Source organism: Halictus rubicundus, chromosome 8 (genome assembly GCF_050948215.1).
Source record: "Halictus rubicundus isolate RS-2024b chromosome 8, iyHalRubi1_principal, whole genome shotgun sequence".
Classification (NCBI taxonomy): Eukaryota; Metazoa; Arthropoda; class Insecta; order Hymenoptera; family Halictidae; genus Halictus; species Halictus rubicundus.
In genome coordinates this window covers 11555911-11578382 of record NC_135156.1, presented here as the reverse complement: position 1 = coordinate 11578382, position 22472 = coordinate 11555911, and the positions used below count along the sequence as shown (strand labels likewise).

Sequence of the window (22472 nt, the reverse complement as noted above, 5' to 3'; positions counted from 1 at the left end):
AGATGCATTAATGGTTCTAACTTACGAACGAAAAGAAAATTCGAAGGGGAGACTAGGGGGGGGGGGGTCAGGGTCAGAAAAGGGTGAAAAAGTGAGGGGTACGGAAGGGGAGGATGAAAGGGGGCGAAGTGTATCTCCACGAGAGATGAAAAACGAAAAGAAACGGAAAAAAAATACTACTGGTAATAATAATAATGCATCCCCCTCCACATATAAAAATTACAAATTACAGGGTCCGGGCCTGTTGCCGGGACCGTTTTATATTTATACATCTTATAAAACTGTTTCCTCCATACTTTTTTTTTTTTCTTCAACATCATCTTCTGCTTACGGCAAGGAACGAACAAATTATCTACATTTCCTTGTAAAATCGTCGGGTTTCGCTTGGTGTTTTCGAGTATCGACAGACGATCTAAGTATTTCGAAGGGTAAATCGAGAAGGGAATTGGGAAATTGACAAGTATCGTCTACGATATTAAGGTTCGCCATTTCTTTTTTAATGTTTTAATAGCATTCTCCACTTTCTTTTCTCTTTCTTAAGTCGCGAATAAACATTCCACGTTTCCTTTCTCTTTTCGTCTAAAGGCTCTTCTCTCTACCTCGTTCTCGCTCGTCTAAAAAATCGATCGTACCAGAGGAAGATCAAGGGAGACTCTTTCGTTACGCATAATCATTTCAGCATTCCCACGTCTGCGAGACGTTTATTCGTTAAAATCTGAATTCGTTTGCCTATCTACTCATCCTTCAACCGCATCGGACAATATAAACTCGTAGATAGATCACGATTTCACGATTCTGCTCTTAAAAGCAATACCATCGATCGTCCACTGGAAATACTGTTTTATATCTTTCTATTCCAGTTGGAAACGAACGCCACCCACGACGACAAGCAGAGAAAAAGGAAAAAATGTCGACCCTGAAAAGACTAAAAGATTAAAGAACATTCCTTCAAGATTTAAGCGGAGGAGAGAGCATAGTTCGTCTAAAATCAAAAAAAGGTCGCCATAGTCGAAATAAAGAAACAAAAAACTCAGCGTATTTTTTTTAAGCGCCGTCTCTTTGGTCGTGCTTCATCGTTCTTCCCTGTCTTTCTAAAGAAACCGATTGGATCGATCAAGTTGTACGAGCGAACCGAGCGTGTCCGATCAATTTTTTCGATCGACGAGTCGAGTAGATCCTCTAACGGGGTAGTAGATTCCAAAGGACTTGCCTCTATGTATCTCTAATTTAAAGGATCGCCTCTCTCCCACCTCTCGTGTTTCTCGGAAGATGAGCTAGTCGGATTCTCGCCGTGCGAAGCAGCGCTCTACAGTCAAGAACGAACGAACGAACGAACGAGGAAAAGAAAATGACGGAGAAACGTCGAATGAAAAAGAAAGGGGGGACAGCGAAGAAGGGAAGGATCAAGGAACGCGTTTTTCGTGATCCCGCGACGGGGAAACCCTTAACGAAATAAATAATTGATCATACGAAAAAAAGTGAACATTCGTCCCGCGAAGGCGAGCAAACATGTCTCACTTTTGTCCATGTAATTAGGTTCGAACCGAACACGTATCGGTTTCCGCTTGACGAACGATTCACCCTCGGAATCGTTCTCTCACATCGTCCTCTCCTATCTCTATACTTCTCTCGCTTATTTCTTTTACAGTTTATTACGTTTTCTCTCTCTCTCTCTCTCTCTCTCTCTCTCTCTCTCGCGCTCTCTCTCTCTCTCTCTCTCTCTCTCTCTCTCGCTCTCTCTCTCTCTCTCTCTCTCTCTCTCGCTCTCGCTCTCGTTCTCTCGCTCGCTTTCTATCCTTAAAGAAACAACTGGGTTGCGGTTTATCAGCCTACCAATGTACTTCTGTTACACACATACACATTCTATACTTTGCATGTAAGTAATGCCTATTTTCCAAAAGTATGTATGAAGTATGCTCCGAACCGGAAAATCATGCCGCGACTCTCGGAGACGTCGCCTCGGCTAGTTAGGTTTCTCTCGTTCACCTCGGTACACCGATTTCGAGGCGGATGGTTCTCACCGACAACGATCTATCTGTCCTCTACGATCTGCACGATCAATGGGCGACGCGCGAGAAACTCATCGGCCACCTTAAGCTTGGTAACAAGCTTTCGTAAAGAAAATTAATCGACTTCTTTCCGGAAGCCAGAAATTACTCGAACTTTCTATCTGTTCGATGAGCATCGTTTGTCGAGTACACGTTGCCCGCCGATCGTACAGGCTACATTAACCATTCGTTCCGCGTTCCCATGATACCTTGGCCGACGATTCGATCTACTTTACAGAAAAAGAATTTTTTTTTGTACTATCGACATAAGTCAAACGCTTGCCAGGGTATCATGGCCGCGCGTCAATACCCGTTTATTCGCTAATTGCATCGTTATCTGGCCAGCGATTCACGCAGTATGCATACGCCATTTCACACGTGAAATCTATTTGCATCTTACGGTCAGTTATCGCTCGCTGGCATGCTGTCTGTACTACACGTTGCAACAAATAATAACGCGATCCGTTTTGTCACAATAGAAACCCTTTGGTAGTTAGCTAGTTCAGGGACCACTGGAAAACGGTGCAATTTCTATTTTGAAATTAACGCATTTGCTATTAAGCTATAATGGTGTTAAAATGTTAAAACGAAGTAAAACCGGAACATTCCATGTTCCGAAGCAAACCGTGAGCCGACGATGTATCAACGACAGGCTGCGAATCTTTATGCGAAATAAAAATTGCCTTTAACTTTAAATAATGAATGATAAACGTGTTAAAACGGCAGATTTTGTAGAAGGAAATGTTGGAAGTTTAGAGTGGTCCCTGGCGAAAAATACCCAAAGAAGATAACGACAGTTCATTAACCATTAGTCAAACATGGATTTCAGGACGGGCAAATAAGGTACCGTAAAAATGTATAAACGGTCTAATGAGATTCGTCTTCGATAACGAAAACATCGTTGTTATGACCAGTTAGACAGTAACGGTACAGTATTCTTCCGTTCCGCGAGCCCTTAATTCGTAAACGACGATGATTCAAAAACTTAAACATTATCATTCTATTTAGAATATAAAAACCAACGATTTAAATTATAAATCATCTTTAACAAAAATTCGAGAAACATAAAACTTTAGCTATTAACTCTAGCTAATTCTTTTTGGTTTCATCGTCCGATATAATTTTCAGGGCTATCAGCGACTTAACTTTGGATTCTTTCCATGTGAATTTAATTTTGTTCAGGAGACTATTGTGACAAATTTGCTGAATAATCACTGCGCTCATTGGTCGGTATCGCAACGAACGCGGTGGCTCCGACTCGGTTCTCGATTCGTTCGCGCTATCTTGTTCCTTATTTCTCCAATGATCCACGGTTTCCGTTCAGAACGGCGGCGATCCACGTTTCTCGTGTGAATATTAACACATTCCGTGAGACGATGGAGAGTGAAACACGTCGAAAGAGAACGCGCGTTCACTTCCCTCCGTATTATCGCTCGCATCCTCTCTCCCTCAAACGCTACCTAACGTCCACGCGATGTGATCCTTTTTCATTTAGTATAAATGTCTCATCCGGTGAGGTCGACGCACTTAGGCAATTCAAAATTCAATACACACGAGTATACACTTGGCTATACGAGATGTGTACTTAATGAGGAATCCTTAACGATTAACCTTACTCGTTATTAGTAATATGATGCTTATGAGTTTATGAGCTACCATACTAAAGGAAAAACATACACCACTGAAAGATTATATCGTTACCTTTATCGCGATCGCCATTATTATTATACTCGGACCGCCGAAAGCTACGTCTGCACTGTGCACACGCTCGGTGGAGAGACGATGTTCAAATTAACCGGTAAGGTACTCTCCGTTTCTCTTCTTACTATATCACAAAACCATCCTCCACCTTCTCGCGTTGAAATGAACATCGTTATCCATCCCATATATAGATAGTGAAGCACATTAAAAACATAGCGGTAAGCTAAGTAATATGCAAATATTGGAAAACCTCCACTAATTCTATGCAAAGTATAGCTTGTAGAATACCATTCATTAAATCTAGGACTTATCGTATTAATAATTATAATCCAGTTGCTTTTCCAGCGCTCTCTCACTCTCGCACTCTCTCACTCTCTCTCTCTCTCTCTCTCTCTCTCTCTCTCTCTCTCTCTCTCTCTCTCTCTCTCTCTCTCTCTCTCTCTCTCTCGCTCTATTTTTTTTAAATTATCTCGCGAAATTCTTTCTCTTTCTCTCATACTATTTTTTAAATTTTTTTTTTCGTTTAACACGGTAGTATGACTGTGGGCTCTGCTTCACTCGCTAACAAATTTGCTTCGGTCGACGTACAATCGCGACGAAAACAAATCTGTCGGCCGAAAAACCATTTCGAAATATTTATAGAAATGATACCTATCCTCATAGCAGCAGTCATAATTTATATACAGTCTAACAAACTGGATGCACCACCTCCTTTTATTGTTTCTCTTTTTTCATCTTTTTTCGCTTTTTTTGTCGTCTTTTGTTATATTATTTTTTGTTGTTTCGTTCTCTTTCTCCTCGTCTCAAGCTTTCACAATGTAGATAAATTACAGTCATAAAATTAGAGTCCGAGCTCAACTCGCTATGCTCTGCCGTGTCACATCGAACGAGGGGTTGAACAAGCCGAAAATGATTCTTCTCGTCGTTTCCGATGCGCGTTTCCCTTCGCCTGTACATATACATACACATGTGCGTGCGTGCGTGCGTGCGTGCTAGCGTGTGTACACCGTATAAAACCATCCTCCGACAGAAAGGTCAATCATTCAATCATTCTCGCAAACAATCCTTGCGAGACATTCGAGCAGCTTCGGTAAAAACTGTACCCGATGTGTCTTACGTGTCCACGAACCGTGCAGAGACTGGTTAAAATTTATTTCAAAATGGATCAAAAATTGAAATAACTTTTACCACATCTTTCGGAATTTCCAACGCTACGATTCTACTGGCAAACTCATTGCTCTTTCTATCTCGTTCTCACGCTCGCGCTCGCGCTATCTGTTGTATAACGGTTACCGCTGTTGTTCGGCGATGTTCGAAAACAGAAATGAAAGAGAATAATCGAACAACGGAAACGAACATTTCTACTTGTTGAATCTCGGCGGCCTCCTCAATCGCGGTATCAACTCAGTCCTGACTGTTCTCGCGTAATTCGGAGCAGCATACTGGTCCGTGACGGCGATCGGGCTCTGCAGGCTTTGTATGAACATCGGCGAGTCCTGCAGCTGTCCGACGCCCGCCGCCTGATACTGGTACTGACTATTAGCTATGTCCGCGGTCGGATAGTGGTTCGGTTGCACGAATTGAGGAGGATTGTCGTACTGCGGATAGGGGATCGAGCTTTCCGCGGAGAACTGCGGTATCACCGGGTTCACGTTCACCGGCGTGGTCGCGAAGCTTCCAGGGTCGTAGGTCTGATACTGATTCAGCTGTCCAATCTGCGTCGTGCTGAACGGTGGCGATTGTGGGAACTGCGATGTGTCGGGGAACAGCACGCTGGCTACCGTCGGCTGAGGAAAACTATCCGGTCTGGGATAGGGGGACATGTTCGCCGTGCTCAAGCTCTGAACGTTCGGTATCCCGGCGATCTGAGAGGTGCCGTAGCTATGGAACGTTTGCCGGCTATGCTCCAGGTCCTTGACTCCGCTCTGCAGAGGACTCATGTTCAATTTCGACTTCGAGTTCGGCCCCACCTCGTTGTGCTTTGTCCTCGCCTCCGTCACGAACGGATGGCGAACGTTCACGATGCTCTGCGGGGCACGCAACGGTGGAAAGTTGATGGGAGCCATCTTCGAGACCGGGTTCTGCTGCTCCAGAGCTTTCCTGGCGACGGCGAACGCGGTATTGTCGTTCTGAGAGGTCGGCCTGGAATGGTGGCTGCTGGAGGTAGCGTGATTCTCCCCCCTGTGCAATCCTGGCACCGACGTCTGATTCACGAATCTCGACGACGGCAAGTTATTGATAGCCGCGTTGTTCCTCGACTTGTAATCTTGATTGTTGATTGACGAGTCTTTGTAATCGGGTTGCATCTGATAATTCTTCATTTTCGAGTCGATTTCACCAGGAAACTTTTTCGTTGAGTAATCTTTGGACTTAGGTGGATTCTCGTGAGATGATACGTTGCCACTGACACAGGTCGTAGTCACACCTCTTACACTACCGAACTTCGAGCTGGATTGATTCGTGGTTACGATGGACGAGTTTTTTGGTAACTGTTGATCGGTCGATTTGATGTTCTCGTTGTTTCCGCTGTTCTTCTTCAAAGACTGATTTATCCGAGTCGCGGGGACCGTGACGCCTGCTGGGGTGGCGATCGTGTTCAGTGTCGCATCTTTGTTCCCTATTACAGTGTTCACTGTTCGAACAGATAGCTTAGACAGTCTAGTTTTGTTCCCTACGTGATCGAGCTTCTGACCACTTTTACCCTTGTCCGGCACTTGGTTAGTCAATGATAAAATTTTGGTATCCGTGTTGTTGTTTTGATTCTTGGACAGCATGTTGTGGGATTTGCAGTTGATTGTGACAGCTGGCAGAAGCAAAGCGCTGGCTCACTTTTTGGTCATGATTTTCAGATATTCCAAAGCGTTTTGAGCAGCACTAGCTTGAGCATCTTTACTAGTAAAACCACAACCATAGCAAACTGCTACCGGTAGCGTAGACAGTTGCACAAGGCACTGGCATTTACCTGTAATATTAAATAATGAGATCTTTTAAGCTGTTGTTTAAAGAAGAGGTACAGTCTCTTTGTACAGGCTGTCTCGATTCAAACAATCCACGTTCTTGTTCAAGTGGAAGTACCTCTAGAAGGTCAACTTGGACTTTCAAAATAAAAGTAAATATATACAGTCACTTGCTAACCATTTGCCAGTGACCCAGATACGAGCTCTTCTGGAAAATAGGTAATTGTTATGAGCCTATGACATTTTTAATCTAGTAAATGTACAATCCATTCCAAAACAATTATTGAACCTAAATATGATAGTCTTTGAAAATTATGCAAATTCGTTTGCAATTGTTTAAACTCTCCCTTCACTGAACATATCCAAAACTTTCCTTGTTTATAAACATTGATAGATATTAATTGTATATTAATTGTATATTAATGATTAACTGTATATTCATTTTTCAAATAAAGAGTGAACTAACAAATTTTTGAAATTTCCCTTTCTCATGATACTAATTTATGCACATACAACCATCAATAGTGATTGTACACCTATTTAAAATCACGGAAGATATTTGCAGACACCGAATACAATTCTGTTTAAGACAAAAAAGTCACCTTTGAAACAATTGCATGGATTGATTAAAATGAGTCACCTTAAACAATGGAAAAATTGATTATTATTTATAATTTCATAATTAAGTATTATTACTTATTACAATTGTATATATTATGAAAGTGTACATTAGGAAAAAAGATGAAACTAAAAAGTTGAAGAAATTATTGAAAATGGCTGGAGACTGTTTCACATATGTGTTTGCATATACTTAGAGATTAAACGTATCAACTTATGATAGCTGTAATAAAGGTCACATTTCTTGTTTTATTGCAATTCCAAAAAGTAAACACGTTGGTGCCCTCTTACATAAGTATATATAAGACATATGGAATTCTCCTGTTTTACTAGGAAGGACTCAAAAGAATCATGTCTGCAATCAAATCTGCCAAAAGTGATTTACGTAAACAAATGAAACTTATTCTTGGTCAACTTAGTTCTGAGGAAAAGGATAGACAATCAAGAAAATTATTTAAGAAAGTAAGTATATAGAAACATAACTAATGTATCCCAGTAAGCAAGAAAAAGGTTATGTTACCCATTATTGCTTCCTGTATAAACTCGCTCAAAACTAAAAGAAATGTTTGTACGTATTGCAGCTATGTGCTATGCCACAATTTCAACAAAGTAAAAGGGTCTCGTTGTTTTTAAGTACGCCACAGGAAATTAATACATTACCCATATTGAAGCATCTTTTTGAAACAAAAAGGGAAGTATTTGTTCCAACATACAAAGGATCAAAAATGGAAATGGTCAAGTTGCTTTCAATGGAAGAGTATGAAAATTTACCGTTAACTAAGTGGAATATCAAACAACCAAATTTTGATGAAACTAAAGAAAGTGCTTTAGAAAGAGGTGAGTATTTTTACAATCAAATATAATCTTTTTAAAATAAATATACATGTAAACATTTCAGCCCTCACTGTTGAAATTAAATTATTCTAAAACATTAGAATAATGTTTCTGTATTATAAAACTCATATCTCTCACTATAAAAGTAATATGTATTTTATTACAGGTGGTTTGGATTTAATAATTCTACCTGGTGTTGCATTTACCATTGATGGTAAGTTAAAAAATAAATAATTGTTCTGTTAACAAATTAATTTGTATTTTTTACGGCTACTAGGAAAACGTTTAGGACATGGAATGGGTTACTATGACTCATTTTTAAATGCGTATTTGAAAAAATACAAAAAACCACACTTAATTGCTGTGGCATTTAATGAACAAATACGGGACGATATACCGACGGCAGAAAACGATGTGTTTGTGGACCTTGTGCTTACAGGAAAATAAGTGTATTTGTCAATACAAAAAAGCTGGGAATGACTTACCACTGATAGACTTTTCTTCAATATCAACATAAGTTACTTCAAATTGCTGCTCCGAAGCTATCTCTTGCAAAAATTGAACCAAATTTACATCGCCATCATTTAAACAGGTATTCTGTAACAGAGAAACATAACAAGGCAAATGTAATAGGGTGAAAAAGAAGACAGTCTCTCCGTGTTTCTAATAAAGTACAATTCCATTACACACCTGTAGTTCAAATAGTTTAACACCAGTTGATGACTTCAGACTTTTATGAAATTGTGAAACTTTAAGGCTATGAATAGTTGTTAATGTTGAAATTTTGCTAACTTTCAGATCTGCATAACGGGCATTCACATTTGCATTTCTTTGTAAAACCTATAACGGACAATTAGTATATTTAAAAGTTTAATTATATGCTTACATTAAGAGTAAAATGAAGTGGAAATGATCCAAGCGTGTTGATTGTTAATAAACATGTGTTGTACAAGTATATTTTGTTATGAATATATACAAAACAATTGTATATATATTTCACAATATATATCATCAAAAAATTATCCGTTATAGATTAAAAGTGATCAGAAAGGTAGCTTATACCTCAGTACTGGTTGCAGTGCCAAATCACTTCCACTTCACTGGAATATACATACACACACATGCACTAAAACTGAACACATACAAGTACACAAAAGCATAATAAATAATAATATTTGTTTTCATACATAAAGATCTTAAATGTTCAAATATTGAACAAAAAAAATGCACAACTAAAAACACAAAATAAATTACTTTTGTTTACTTGAAGTTTAAAATAATTACGTTAAAATGAAAGTGTATTAGAGGTAAGATTCTTGTGTAAATGGCAAACAAGAAACCAATTTTCAAAGAATATTCGAAATCTATTTATTAAATTTATCTGCAAGTTTATAGAGTCATAGGTGACTATTTGTAAGATTAAAAAAATTAGATAGATTATAAAGTTATGCATATATATGATAGATATAAGCATCGCTTCCAAACGCATTGACAAGAATATGTAAAAACGCTTCTAAAAATTCTAAAAAACGCTTCTCGTAAATAATACGATTTTTTCAGAAAAGCATCGCTCTCCCAGAATCGCTATGACTGTATTGTTTCAATGAATTTCAGTATAAAATTTTGGGAAAGTATTTTTTAAGGTTCTATACTTTTAAAAAATACAATAAAAAACAATTGATTTTCTGGACCACTTACACGAGAATCCTCCCTTCATAGATGAGTAAAAATGATTCTTACCTCATCCTCATCTAGATTAGAATTTTCAGAATTCGCATCATGCAGAGCTCGCCACATTTTGTGAGCTGCATGCCTCTTCGCAACTTTTTTACTTTTTCCTTGACCAACTTCACGATACTTTAAAATAGAACAAACAATCGTGAACTGTCTTTCGTGCGGCAGACCCTCTTCATTTTCCATTGTATATTTTGGAGGAGGCCAGTGACGTGACATACACATTTCTTGCAGTGCACCAATTGGATTTGTGATTATTTTTTCTTCTCCATATTCAGGTAACTCTTGTAGATTCTCAGAACTATGTAAAATAAATAATTTATATTATTGATCTATTAAAAAATATATATATGTTTAATCATAAAACTTACTCTGATATATTATTTGGAAGTGGAGAATCTGGTGTCTCACTATTTAATCTACACAACTTATCCAACACAGCTCGTGCAGCTGCATGTTTGGCCTCCTTCTTTGATTTTCCAGTCCCCATTGCTGAAACAATTGGATCTGCTTCAATCAATCAATACTTATCATTCATTACATGAATGGTATTCAACTTAAATAAACAACTAATGGCACAGTAGTCCCAATCAATCAATAAACAATTCCTTACACTTCTCTATATTTAATTTCATGTTATACATTATTTAGGTTAAATTAATAAACTGGTAACAATTAAAACTACAATGGCACACTGGGTTCTCTCAGACTTTAGCAAAATTTTTGCAATTGCATATTTTTTAACTTCTTTTGGGCAGTTGAGTTTTGTAGTCTTGAACTACAAGTATTTTAAGTATTTGTTCAAGAATTTTAAAAAATTTTTATCGATTATTTAGAAAGATTCCTCTGTAAGATTTTATAGTCTGAGAAAATAGTGTGTCTTTGCAAAGTTAAAAAAAAATGAAATAATCATATGTTATCAAAATTAGATACAAACCAACGATATCGGCAACAGTGACACGGTAACGAAAAATAGGCTCATGGATAGCACCCTCTACTTGTATTAACTCATACTTTGGTGTTGTGCCCCTACGAGAAAGCAATTCCTGAAGAATAGAAACTGGCGTTTTACTGCACAATGATTTCATCTCCAATTGAGCAGCCTCACTTAATGGAAGCTTTTCCACCATTAAACTGTGTAATGACATTCGAACTCTGTTACGCCGGTTTACATTATTCGGATGATTAAGAACTCCGCTTACTCCGGCCATTGCATTAGGCCCAACCTGTGGCGGTTGATGTATTTCCTCCATTTTTGTGATCTATAGATAAAAATGTGTTTCACCTTCATTAAATAATACACATAACGGTAAGATCATATCATAACTTGTGTAATTTACAGTAAAATTTATAATTGCATATAACAACACAATGTTGTTATAAAGTGGTTAAGTATCAACTAATTATAAATATACTATTAGTCATACCTCATAATCAAAGTCAAAATTAGTAATCAAAAATCTTTCATTAACAATAATTTTAATTGAAACGAAAATGGCAAGTATTCAAGATACTTGAGCATATTTTTAAACAATTTCTATTCATAATTCCATATAAAAGTTCACATAAAATTTCTATAAAAAGTCCCATATAAAATTAACCGTGGAAGTAAACTGAATTAGTTTGTAACAAAATAATTTATCACTCAGTACAATAATTCACGTCATAAAATCAATTACCAAGTATTGTGTTCACGAATAATCGAAATTTCTAATGATTTGACAAATCATAGTGCTAAATAATAGATTCAGCAGTTCATGTAATCAACATGACGAAAAGTTGAATTTTACAATAGCATGTGCTATGAAAAGTGTAAGAATAAAAAAGTTGTACTATTATTTTAGTTAAATAGTTGTCGACGAATATAAGCTGTATACAGTGTAAAAGGGTACGAAAACCGGCTGGCAGCCATGATTGTTATAAAATTCATTGATTAATTCTAGTATGTGGAGCATAGAAATTATAGAAATAAAATAATAAAGGTTAAGTCTTATTATCAGTCGAATAAGAACGGAGCGAGTGACGACTTTCATCACTGACAGAGTTATATTTAAAATGGTGATAAAAGAAGGCGCACAGACTAACCGGTCACAGTATCGTCCGCTACGCGAAATCAAAAGAAGTCACTATGTACCTTTACTCACAATTTTCAAACTTTCTACGTTATTAAGCTGGCTCCTTAACAGGCCAATTCCTATGCGAAAAGCGAATCCCGCTTTTTGTGATCGATCCAAGTCTCACAAAAAGCTTGATCCGTTTGACGACAGAAAAATGGTTTACTGATTACGGGAGAATCTTCCTCGTTTCTGGGTCTGCCGCAGTATGCGATGTGAACAGTTTTTATAGACGTAGAAGTACGCGCATCTTTCTGCGCAGGTGCATTACTGGCGGTTTTACGGAAACAAATTCTTGTTCCTTAAATTAAGCAATTTCTCATAAAACCATTTTACTCAGATTTCAAATAATACTGTACGTATCATCTGCTTTTGTAGTTCATTAATACAGAATAATTTGCTTCTCAGTGTGCATTGAAATTTACCAAAGAATATTGCGGACTATTAAATAGTTGTTTTCAATCTTACTTCCTTACAATTCGTTAAAATTTTCATGTATTTACAAGTCGAATAAATTTATACTTGATTTCGGTAATTTTACACATTTGTATATACAGAAAGTATGTTAGATTATTTTCACATAGCATGTCATTAGAAATATATATGTATAAGTAACTGTGAATTAAATGACAACATCAAGTAATAATGTTCTCACACCGAAAGAAATATACAGTCAACAATTCCTAGATAATTATGTGATAAAAGCTAAAATTCTAAGCTTCTATAAATATTTGTAAATTTACTGTATATGGAATCTGGCGCCATTTCGAAGAGTACCGCCATTTTTAATTTTAACAATTGTTTCTTGGCAACACCGGATGTTAGGGCATTTCGCATTTGTATACCACCTGAAATCATTTCCGGTTGTTGCCCGCTGAAACGGCCCAAAGATTGTACGCCATTACCGCACACTGACGCCACAGCGTATTATTCCGAACGTTTCTCTGGGGTTTTGCTACTTTCCACAACATTTATACATATCTGAAATCTCACAATGAGTGACATTGAGGTAATCTTTATATTTCCTTTTAAAAATAAATTTTTTAACCAGAATTTGAAACACAATACATTTGTAACGACATGCGGCCTACCACAGCCATTATTGATCCATCAACGTTTAACTACATTTTACGTATATGTTATTATTTTAAATAGTTTTCTATTAATCTTCAATACTTCATAAGTTATAAATTTCATTATGAAAATTATTATAGTTCCTTTTATGGACTATGATGTACTGTATGTTGTAAATATATCTGTTTTAGTAATTGAAAGGTTAAGCTTACATTTACCGAGTTTCCAATGTTCGTAAAAGTTTAACATGTTATAATAAACAATTTTTTTTAAATGTACGCATATATATTTCTTGATGATACTGGTAAAAATGTTTATTTTTGTTCATTCTTTGTAATAATATTATTTTGTTATGAATCTCTTCTGTTTGTTGGAGATCTATAAAGAATAAATTGAAAATATGTAAAAGTTGCATGTAAATTTATAATAATTCTGTTTTTAGCGAAGTGGTAGCCGTAGTGCAAGTCCTAGACGACCTAGAACAGCAGATGGAGGTTTAAGAGACTCACGTTCACATTCGAGGTCACGAAAATCGCGTGAACGTAAAGAATCCCACAGGCCAGTAAAAGAATATTCAAGGTCAAGAAGCCGTTCCGTATCAAGGGGAAGAAAGTCCTATCGAAGCAGCAAGTATGCTAGTGCAGGTCATCGTGGTAGTAGTCGCAGTCGCAGTCGTTCTCCTTATAGGGGTGGGCGATACTCTCGAAGCAGATCTCGTTCCTACTCTCGTTCTCGATATTCCCGCGAACGTGACAGGAACGTGTATCGTTCACACTCCCGCAGTCCGATGTCATCTAGACGAAGACATGTCGGTAACAGGGACAATCCTTGTCCTTCTAGATGCTTAGGTGTATTTGGACTTTCTATTTTTACAACCGAGCAACAAATACATCACATCTTTTCAAAATATGGACCTGTCGAACGAGTACAAGTTGTAATTGATGCAAAGGTACTTGAAACATTATTTATTTGTTGACTTAACTATAATTTGTTATGTATAGTCTTTCTAAGAAAACAAGAAAAACATTAAGTATTCATGAATCCCCATACTTATTTAACAAGGGGTATAATAAATACTGCCAGAGATTTAGACCATTCATGAATTAAGTTTATATGTAATGTTAAAGGCCTCTGGTTACATATTATATTAATTTCATCATTGTAGAGCATACAATTAATAGATGTCATTATACATAAAGAACACTATATGAATGTTTCTTTTAGACTGGACGTTCTAGAGGATTCTGCTTTGTATATTTTGAGTCGTCCGAGGATGCAAAAGTAGCCAAAGAACAGTGCACAGGAATGGAAATTGATGGCCGAAGAATACGAGTAGATTTTTCAATTACACAACGAGCTCACACACCCACGCCTGGAATTTATATGGGAAAACCTACACACCTACATGACAGAGGATGGGATGGACCTAGACGTAGAGAGTAAGTTGATTATCCTGAATATTTCTCTACAACAATCGTGTAACTTGTAAAAGATTCAGTAAAAAAAAATATGTTCGTATTATTGTGCTGGGAATAGCAGCAGTTACAGGGGAAGCTACCGACGATCACCAAGCCCTTACTACAGTCGCCGACGTTCTCGCTATGACAGATCCAGATCGCGCTCGTATTCACCACGTAAGTTTATTTCTTTTTCTTCGGCACCGCCTAATATAAGCAGTCTACATGGATATGTGTCTCCTTTGAAATAACATTTATGTTTCAAGTCATGCAATTAACTCTCCTTATTTAGGGAAATACAGTACCAAAAACTCATTGATTTGATATTGTATAATTCGCCAAAACTTACAGCGCCAGCTGTGCATAAAAGTTTTAATTTTTGGTCATTCTATTAAATAATACACTTTCGAAGTAAAACACATTGAGTGCATGTTGAATCACATGTATTAATATTATTTAAACAGTAAATAGCTTTTTATAATGATATAGTAGTAATATATTTTTTAATAACATCTTAATGTACACATAAGATGAAAAAGTGCTGTCAATTTTTTACTTTCGAATCATGTATTTTGTACTCGAGTACTTTTATAAGAATTTTTACATGTGAATGAAACAGAAATCCATGAGATTATATTCCATAAAAGCATCACTGTTAATACCATTCTTCATTCATCAATAAGTTTGTCCATTAACTATGTGCATGAGTGTTTCTCATATATACATCAGACAAATGATAGAGATAAGAAGGAGGATAAGACAATGATCAAGACGACATGCAAGAAAATGTGAAACAAGAGACATTGTGTAAAATATTTCATTATACTCGCACAGTATTGCGAACAATAACATATACACAAATGTAATACAAGATAATACTTCTCCTGAATTGAAAATACCGCAATATAAATATTTATGAAGTCTAATTTTTAATAACAAAAATTCTTAATTTGGATTCATATTTTCGTAGACCGCTTATATTTAGTTCAAACAAGATGTTTAAGTACAAATAAGTAGTTAAATTAGCAAGAATGGAAGACAGGAGCATCAAGAAATGCATCCAATAAATCGTACGGTAGTAACTAAGTGTAACCCATATAACCTGGGTCAAACAATCATAGTTTTTGTTGCTTAATGAATTTCAGGTCGGTATTAAGTGACACGAGTGTGATGCGAGAGGCCAGGTGTTTGGGAGACCATTTGTGTGACTTGACCCTTTGACCTCAAATTTCTTCTAACAATACTGTACCGGGTCAAAAATGCAAAAACTACATTCTCACTACTGTTCTTACCTTACCTAATTCTGCATCATATGCAATTAATATATGGCATTTAAATTACGATATTGTACAATATCAATTAATGAGATAACTTAATAATATGCAAAGGAGTGTAGCATATTCTTTACATGAAAACAGTAAGGTTAGAATGGACACGGAAAACCTTATTTTCATAATGTTTCTACCATTTCCTAATAGTTTTATGAAGATAAGGTTTACGTTATCGTAACCGTATAATGACTATAAATGTGAAGGTTGGAATATAATTGAGTTTCTATTTTCCTTTGACAATTATTTGCTTAACAAGTTGTATTCCAACTGTTTGGACATTAAATATATCACTTAGAAAAGTGATGTGAATCTGAAAAATGTGGTACTCCTTAATGTTTATATGCAAAAAGATACATAGAAATATATATATAAAGTAAAGGAAAACGAAACACATTACACACAGAAAAGAACGAAAAAAAAACAAAAATAAAATTAAAAAATAGAAGTAAGTTCTCTAACCTGTTTGTTTGTTTATAAGGTTTTGAATCAAGAGGTATTGGATGATAGAGGGAAGTTTGAAGTTTCACTCTGAAAAAATGAAAGTTTTGAAAAGTCGAAGACAAGATATCTGAAGATGTTTGTCTTGCTCGAATTTCGAAGATCCAAAGGTTTTTCGCGCTTGTGACAAAGAATATGATCCGAATCGCATTCATTTCCGGCTGAGAAGTCTCAAGCCTAGAAGAACTGCAAGCACTCTGTAAAAAGCAAGCCTCAAGACAGTAAGAAATCGTTGATCGTCAGGCCCCCGACCTGGGACAAGCCAGTGGTTGGGGGTGAAACTGGCCGAACGTTTCAGAAAATGTTCAAGAAGCATCGAAATCTTTTATAAGTAGGGAAGAGCGTAAGGTGCTCCAAGGTTTATACCGATCATATTCTTTATCAGTTGGTTTGGTTACATGGTATATTCGCAATTAGGTGTTTATAAAATAAATAAACGTATATACCTTTTTCCCTATTCCCTCCACCATCCCAAAACCTCCTGCATCCTTTGAAGAGTGACGTCCTATTGTTTTCATTTTGTGTAGGATTAAGCAGCGATCATTCATATTGAAACAGCTAATAAACTCTGTTTTTAATAGACACGATTCATTATTTCAAGCTTACTTTACAATATTAAGAAATTGAATAATGTAAGTATTTTTGTTGTGCGATAAAATATTTTAAATACAATCAATCTTTGGCGTATCAAGGAAAATAAAGTTACGTAATACCAATTTTATAACTTTACTGTTTGTTGGGATTTACTTATATTAATTTGTACTATCTCCGTACTATAATACCGCTTATGTATAATTTAATTTTATACTCGCATTGATTTTCAATAAACTGACTATTTGGATTATTTGTAATACAAAGGAGTTCTTTTTTGTAATATGAATTAAATGGCGATTTTTTGGAATCCTTTAATTTAAAACATATTTAGTTCGTTTTTCAATAGGTTCATATCACAAATCGTCGTGATTCATGGAAATGAATCTAATCGTGTTAAGCCGCTCTCATGGAAATCTAGGCTTATTAGTGTGTGTATTGAAACACCATCCGCAGATCCGCAAGAAAACATGGAATACTTTGACATCGGTTTATTTTTAAAAGTGTATCTAATCAGTATAATAACAGTGAATTCTAATGCAGCTGCGGTTAAAGAACCTTATCAAAGTCTAATTCCTACACAAGGATTGTATAAAGCCAGTGATAACGTGGTTATTTTAAATGTTACTAATTTTAAGTCATCTATTTACGGGGACAATAAAGGATGGTTAGTCGAATTTTACAATAGTTGGTGCGGCTTTTGTTTTCGATTTGCACCTTTGTGGAAAGCTTTTGCTAATGACGTTTACGGTAAATATTATAATCGTCTTCAAACCTAAACTTCTAAAACATGCAACAATGGATACTAAAAAACTCTCTTAAAAACATCTATCTCTCTATGTACATATATAACTGTAAAAGGATACTCAAATTTTGATACATATATTCATTAATTGATGATTCTTAGATATATAATTACTTTAAGCATAACTATGCACTCAATACATTCGTGACAGACATATGTGTGTAAGACATATAAAAAATAAGCATTAATAAAATTGAATAGAGTTTTATATTTTGTTTTTAACATAAGTAATCCTTTCAACACTTCTCTACCTTTCGATTTCGTGAAATAGTCTGTTCAGAATAAAGATTTCTGTAAACATCTATATGGTAAACATAGCTTGTCTGTTGGTTTTTTCAGTCTTATCAGTTTTGTTTACTTGTGAATAGGGACACTGTAGTGTAAGATATCATAATATATTTTTATAATTTTTTTGAACTTTATCAAAGAAATAATTCTTAACTATTTATTTATCATAACTTTATTTATGTTTTAAATCAGCAATATTTTATATGTATAATACTAATTAGGGTACAGTGTGAACACAAAGTTGAACATATGTTACAAGAACTTTATTTTAATCAACCTTTTTAGCATGGAAAAATATTGTGGTAGTAGCTGCGATAGATTGTGCGGACGATGATAACAACCCAATCTGTCGTGAATACGAAATTATGCATTATCCAATGCTCAAATATTTTTCTGTGAATGCGCATACATCATCAATGGGAGTAGTGATGAAAAAGAGCGATAGCGTAAATGAGCTGAGATACGATTTAATTAATCTATTAGAAAATGAACAACAAGAAGGACGTGGTGTTTCATGGCCTAATATTACACCATATAGGTATGTTAATACACACATCTTTTCAAATCTATATTTATCATCCTAAAATGAGTTCTTTGTTTAATGCCATAGGAATTATGAAACTACAAACATTTGGACAGCCGTACCACATACTGTGAAGTACTTTTTCTTACTTTTTGAAAAAACAGACTCGCATTTAGGAGCTGAAGTTATATTAGACATGCATAAAATTCCAATATTACAAATAAGGAGAGTAACATCTGAAAATGAAATACTATGCGAGACAAACAAAATCACCAATTTTCCGAGTCTAATAGTTTTTACCCGTAACGAGACACAAAAATCTTTGAAAATCAGAGTACCTACAAGAGAAGGCACTTATAGTACTATTATGCAGTATATGATCTCGAAAGGGGAAAATATTAACGAGCAAAATTTTACAAGAGTTTATTCAACAGAAGTAAACCATAAATTAACAACTACCTCTACCTCCAAGGAACAGAAACTAACAGAAAGACCAAAAACTACAGAGATAACTGATGATCATTTGTATCAGTTGGATTTAGAGAACACTTTGAAATATTCTATCAGCCATGAAATTCCACTGCATAAAGTAATAAATGGGGAGAAGATGGATGCACTAAAAAATTATTTAAATCTGTTAGCTGATTATTTCCCACTAAGACACGGAAATATCTTCTTAGAAACTGTTCGTGACATTATCAAAAAAAGGGATAATATATCTGGCGAAGAATATAGTCAAATAATCAAATCTACCGAAGAAGAAATGTCACCCATATATTCTGGACCCGCACAATGGGTTGGATGCAAAGGCAGCAAAGAAGGTTATCGTGGTTACACTTGTGGTCTTTGGACAATGTTTCATATGTTAACAGTTAATTATGCCATTGAGAATAAAGACCCGCAACACGAGCCAAGAAAGGTATTGGAAGCCATGCATGGATACGTGAAACATTTCTTTGGATGTGCTGATTGCTCCCAACATTTTGTGGAAATGGCTGGGAAAAATAAAATTTTCGAGGTATCCAATGTTAACGATAGTATTTTATGGCTCTGGTCAGCTCACAATGAAGTAAATGCAAGACTGTCAGGTGATAATACAGAAGATCCGAAACACAAAAAAATACAGTATCCTGCAGCAGAACATTGTACAGATTGTAGGTATGAAAATGGTACTTGGAGCGAGGAAAACGTTTTACGTTACCTCAAAACAAAATACAGCTATAAAGGAATAAATTATTATGGTTCGACTAATGGACGTAAAAATAATGACGAGAAAATGAAAGTAAGACAAGAGAGACTGGTATTAAACAAATATGTGACTAGTAAAAAGCTAGGTTGGGACTTCACAATTTTTGATATAAGTATCTGTGTTGTCTTATACGCTGCCTCTACGGTCATACTTATATTGGTCTGTATAAAATTTGCGGTTAAACGAACTTATAAGAAAAAGACATATGTTAGCTTGCTTGGCAGAGTATGACTTATTTTTAATTGTTACAATTTGTAAAATCAAAGTAATAAGCGAGGAAATTAATAGAAAAACGATTGAGATTGCTATGTTTATATATTGTACATATTTTATTATTTTTTCGTCAGATTATTTTTCATAAGAATGTAATATTTAGAGATACAAATTTTTAATTGCTTCTTTTATACATGTTGTTGACTAAAATTATGACACAAAAATTGTAGTTATATGTATTCTTTGATGTAATGTTGTATATCTAAAGTTTTTAAAGCAACGAACGTGACAGATATTTATGTTTAATGTATACAAATTTTTAATATGATTTATCGTTTCTGTAATAAAATAAGTTTTTTTATAGTAATTTACTCCTTAGTCACAAATGAAAAGCTCCAAATTTTTATATAGGTGTTACTGAATGCTAAACATTTTTATGTTGAAGTAAAAACTATTTAGTGACTGATAGTTAGATTTAACGTTTAGTCACACATACGTTTAATACACATACTTCCTGACTAGTCCTATCAATGTACAATTATATTATATCATTCATTTAAATAACTTTCAATGTACATGAGCATGAGGATTCATGGAAATGTTTCCAGATTTTTATTATATGTACATATTGAACCAAACTCTTCCACTCTTCCATTAAACATGTATCTATTACAATATACATATATCAACATTTATATCACTTGTTTAATGAAGATATAAACAATTTTGTAAATAATAATAATAATAACAACAATCTGTAGCACAATGGTAATAATTTGTTTGTATCCTACTATCTGTTTATAGGACATGTCTAAATTGTGAGAAAATAAAAATTAATACCTTTAACAAACAATGTCTTGTCTTTATGAGATTTTAAGAACTTAACGATTTCTTCGAAATGTTCATATACAGAGTTTTCCAATAGATTAGGTTCGTCACAGCATATTTTTCATGATGGTGTTCATCATTCGTCATCCATAGGCTATGAAAAGTTTTTATCATGGAACAAATTGCTCAGATTATCTCATTATGAATTTTAATAAAAAAATTTGTATCTTCAACATGTCAAAGTTTTTGGCGTTAATCATGGCGCTAATTGTTATATGTTAAAATAAAGAAACTTGAAATTGTTTACATTTAAATATGTTTTATTGTAAAAAGACACCCAGTAGCTCTTACCGGAAAAACCTGTATATGGTTGTACGTATACAATTGATGCTTATTTATTTTTGGAGCTTGAGAGATTCCATGAACTTCTTGTATCCCATATTATACCATTATGTGGTAATTGAGACGTTATATAAGGAAGTATCCATGTAAGGTACCATCGTTCACCTAGTACTTCCTTTATATTTTGTTTCAGTCCTAGATTGTATATATGAATTTTTTTATTGCTTTCGTTAGCCACATTGCCATGAATGACTAAATGAAAGTGATAAATGCACAAAACTCCGGTATACAACATTCCTATGGTAGATACAATATACAACATTAAGTAAAATTGATCTACAGAACCATCAAATCCAAAAACAAATATCGCCAATGGAAAAACAATTTTTATAATCGACATAGGAAACTCAAAATGTATCCTATCCCAAATAAAGAGATTATTAAAACAAAAACTATATGTTGTTGCTATGAATAAGTACAAAAGGAACATGATAAAGTATCGATGATTATAATGACCGACACAGCACCCGGTAAAAATGCAATGATGGTCCCTCTTTAAAATACAAATATCACATGTTGGGCAGTGCCATGAACGTGGAGGTGCAAGCGTTTCGCAAGAAGCACACAGCCTCCAACCGTCTTTAGTATTTGCTGCACTTATCGGCATAATATCTCTCCTAGTACTAGTATCGCAGAAAACTATAAACGTAAAATTTCCAACGATGTTCAACATGATGAAATTTCCAAGAAGAAAGTTTAACGTGTACGTTAGTGATCCAAATCCGTACAAAGCCGGTAAAACCACCCATAGTTCAAACCAGTATATCAGAGGTATGATGGCTAATATAAATGTCATCGAAAAGAAGTCGCTTAAAGTTCGAGGCCATATCTTTTTTCTCATAATCATTTTGAAGAATTTCTTTCTTTCTTTCTCTTCGTGGAGCACGTGATGATTGTCGGCAAATGCAACTGCCTCTTATCCATGTATGTCCGTTTCACAAAAGTTTCAGTTTAACCTAAAAGATACCTATACATCACTGGTGGTCTCATTTCCTTCCTACTTTTTAATATTCTCTTGTAGGATATTATTTAATGGTCTTATGAATCATGTACTCACAAAACGAGTCATTTGAATGAATCAGAATGAATTCATTATTGTATGTACATAAAGGTATATTACCTTTCCAGCGTCGCGTTTAGCGACCTCTCCGGCGCCACTGTGTAGTATGTATAAATGTATTGGATACACAGTGATACACAGACAAAA

The 22472-nt window shown here is 35.2% G+C and overlaps 5 protein-coding genes across 19 annotated transcripts; 3 read left to right on the top strand and 2 right to left on the bottom strand.

The window, feature by feature from the left end:
* Window positions 1–6574: 6574 nt before the first annotated feature.
* LOC143356537 (protein Loquacious-like) lies at window positions 6575–12221 on the bottom strand. 5 transcript variants are annotated; one of them, XM_076792301.1, is made up of 7 exons: window positions 12027–12221; window positions 10830–11154; window positions 10264–10399; window positions 9899–10193; window positions 8849–8998; window positions 8644–8755; window positions 6575–6711 (listed from the first exon to the last, which is right to left on the bottom strand). In XM_076792301.1, exons 2-7 carry the CDS (start codon window positions 11143–11145, stop codon window positions 6575–6577), a joined length of 1146 nt encoding a protein of 381 aa, XP_076648416.1. In that variant the 5' UTR covers window positions 11146–11154; window positions 12027–12221. The 5 variants fall into 5 exon arrangements, with proteins under 5 accessions (XP_076648416.1, XP_076648414.1, XP_076648417.1 ...); XM_076792299.1 differs by having other exon boundaries at window positions 12037–12221; XM_076792302.1 differs by having other exon boundaries at window positions 10264–10384; window positions 12037–12221.
* Window positions 7545–8845, top strand: Mthfs (methenyltetrahydrofolate synthetase). Its single transcript, XM_076792305.1, has 4 exons — window positions 7545–7786; window positions 7906–8161; window positions 8325–8372; window positions 8436–8845. The coding sequence occupies exons 1-4, from the start codon at window positions 7676–7678 to the stop codon at window positions 8603–8605; spliced, it is 585 nt and encodes a 194-aa protein (XP_076648420.1). The 5' UTR covers window positions 7545–7675; the 3' UTR covers window positions 8606–8845.
* Window positions 12222–12872: 651 nt separating the features above from the next.
* Tra2 (transformer 2) lies at window positions 12873–17210 on the top strand. Of its 9 annotated transcripts, none has more exons than XM_076792399.1 (5): window positions 12873–13015; window positions 13523–14029; window positions 14305–14519; window positions 14620–14714; window positions 16347–17210. In XM_076792399.1, the coding sequence occupies exons 1-5, from the start codon at window positions 13001–13003 to the stop codon at window positions 16370–16372; spliced, it is 858 nt and encodes a 285-aa protein (XP_076648514.1). In that variant the 5' UTR covers window positions 12873–13000; the 3' UTR covers window positions 16373–17210. The 9 variants fall into 9 exon arrangements, with proteins under 9 accessions (XP_076648514.1, XP_076648516.1, XP_076648512.1 ...); XM_076792401.1 differs by having other exon boundaries at window positions 15683–17210; XM_076792397.1 differs by having other exon boundaries at window positions 14617–14714.
* Window positions 17211–17376: 166 nt separating this feature from the next.
* Window positions 17377–20884, top strand: LOC143356579 (sulfhydryl oxidase 1). 2 transcript variants are annotated; one of them, XM_076792390.1, is made up of 3 exons: window positions 17377–17707; window positions 18336–18588; window positions 18661–20884. In XM_076792390.1, exons 1-3 carry the CDS (start codon window positions 17428–17430, stop codon window positions 20051–20053), a joined length of 1926 nt encoding a protein of 641 aa, XP_076648505.1. In that variant the 5' UTR covers window positions 17377–17427; the 3' UTR covers window positions 20054–20884. The 2 variants fall into 2 exon arrangements, with proteins under 2 accessions (XP_076648505.1, XP_076648506.1); XM_076792391.1 differs by having other exon boundaries at window positions 17442–17624.
* Window positions 20150–22429, bottom strand: LOC143356582 (putative palmitoyltransferase ZDHHC24). 2 transcript variants are annotated; one of them, XM_076792402.1, is made up of 2 exons: window positions 22386–22429; window positions 20150–22221 (listed from the first exon to the last, which is right to left on the bottom strand). In XM_076792402.1, the coding sequence occupies exon 2, from the start codon at window positions 22110–22112 to the stop codon at window positions 21255–21257; it is 858 nt and encodes a 285-aa protein (XP_076648517.1). In that variant the 5' UTR covers window positions 22113–22221; window positions 22386–22429; the 3' UTR covers window positions 20150–21254. The 2 variants fall into 2 exon arrangements, with proteins under 2 accessions (XP_076648517.1, XP_076648518.1); XM_076792403.1 differs by having other exon boundaries at window positions 22323–22416.
* Window positions 22430–22472: the final 43 nt, after the last annotated feature.

Bases quoted from the DNA above. Each gene is read 5' to 3' on its own strand.
- Tra2 (XM_076792392.1), top strand. The intron at 14,030-14,304 runs GTACTTGAAACA...TGTTTCTTTTAG, and splicing joins AAGTTGTAATTGATGCAAAG to ACTGGACGTTCTAGAGGATT. The intron at 14,520-14,604 runs GTAAGTTGATTA...TTCGTATTATTG, and splicing joins GATGGACCTAGACGTAGAGA to TGCTGGGAATAGCAGCAGTT.
- LOC143356537 (XM_076792301.1), bottom strand. From the start codon at position 11,145: ATGGAGGAAATACATCAACCGCCACAGGTTGGGCCTAATGCAATGGCC. The intron at 8,999-9,898 runs GTAAGAATCATT...TGTCCGTTATAG, and splicing joins CTAATCTAGATGAGGATGAG to GTTTTACAAAGAAATGCAAA. The intron at 8,756-8,848 runs GTGTGTAATGGA...TCTCTGTTACAG, and splicing joins TTAAACTATTTGAACTACAG to AATACCTGTTTAAATGATGG.
- LOC143356582 (XM_076792402.1), bottom strand. From the start codon at position 22,112: ATGATTATGAGAAAAAAGATATGGCCTCGAACTTTAAGCGACTTCTTT.
- Mthfs (XM_076792305.1), top strand. From the start codon at position 7,676: ATGTCTGCAATCAAATCTGCCAAAAGTGATTTACGTAAACAAATGAAA. The intron at 7,787-7,905 runs GTAAGTATATAG...TACGTATTGCAG, and splicing joins CAAGAAAATTATTTAAGAAA to CTATGTGCTATGCCACAATT. The intron at 8,162-8,324 runs GTGAGTATTTTT...ATTTTATTACAG, and splicing joins AGAAAGTGCTTTAGAAAGAG to GTGGTTTGGATTTAATAATT.
- LOC143356579 (XM_076792390.1), top strand. From the start codon at position 17,428: ATGGAATACTTTGACATCGGTTTATTTTTAAAAGTGTATCTAATCAGT. The intron at 17,708-18,335 runs GTAAATATTATA...CAACCTTTTTAG, and splicing joins TTTTGCTAATGACGTTTACG to CATGGAAAAATATTGTGGTA. The intron at 18,589-18,660 runs GTATGTTAATAC...TTAATGCCATAG, and splicing joins CCTAATATTACACCATATAG to GAATTATGAAACTACAAACA.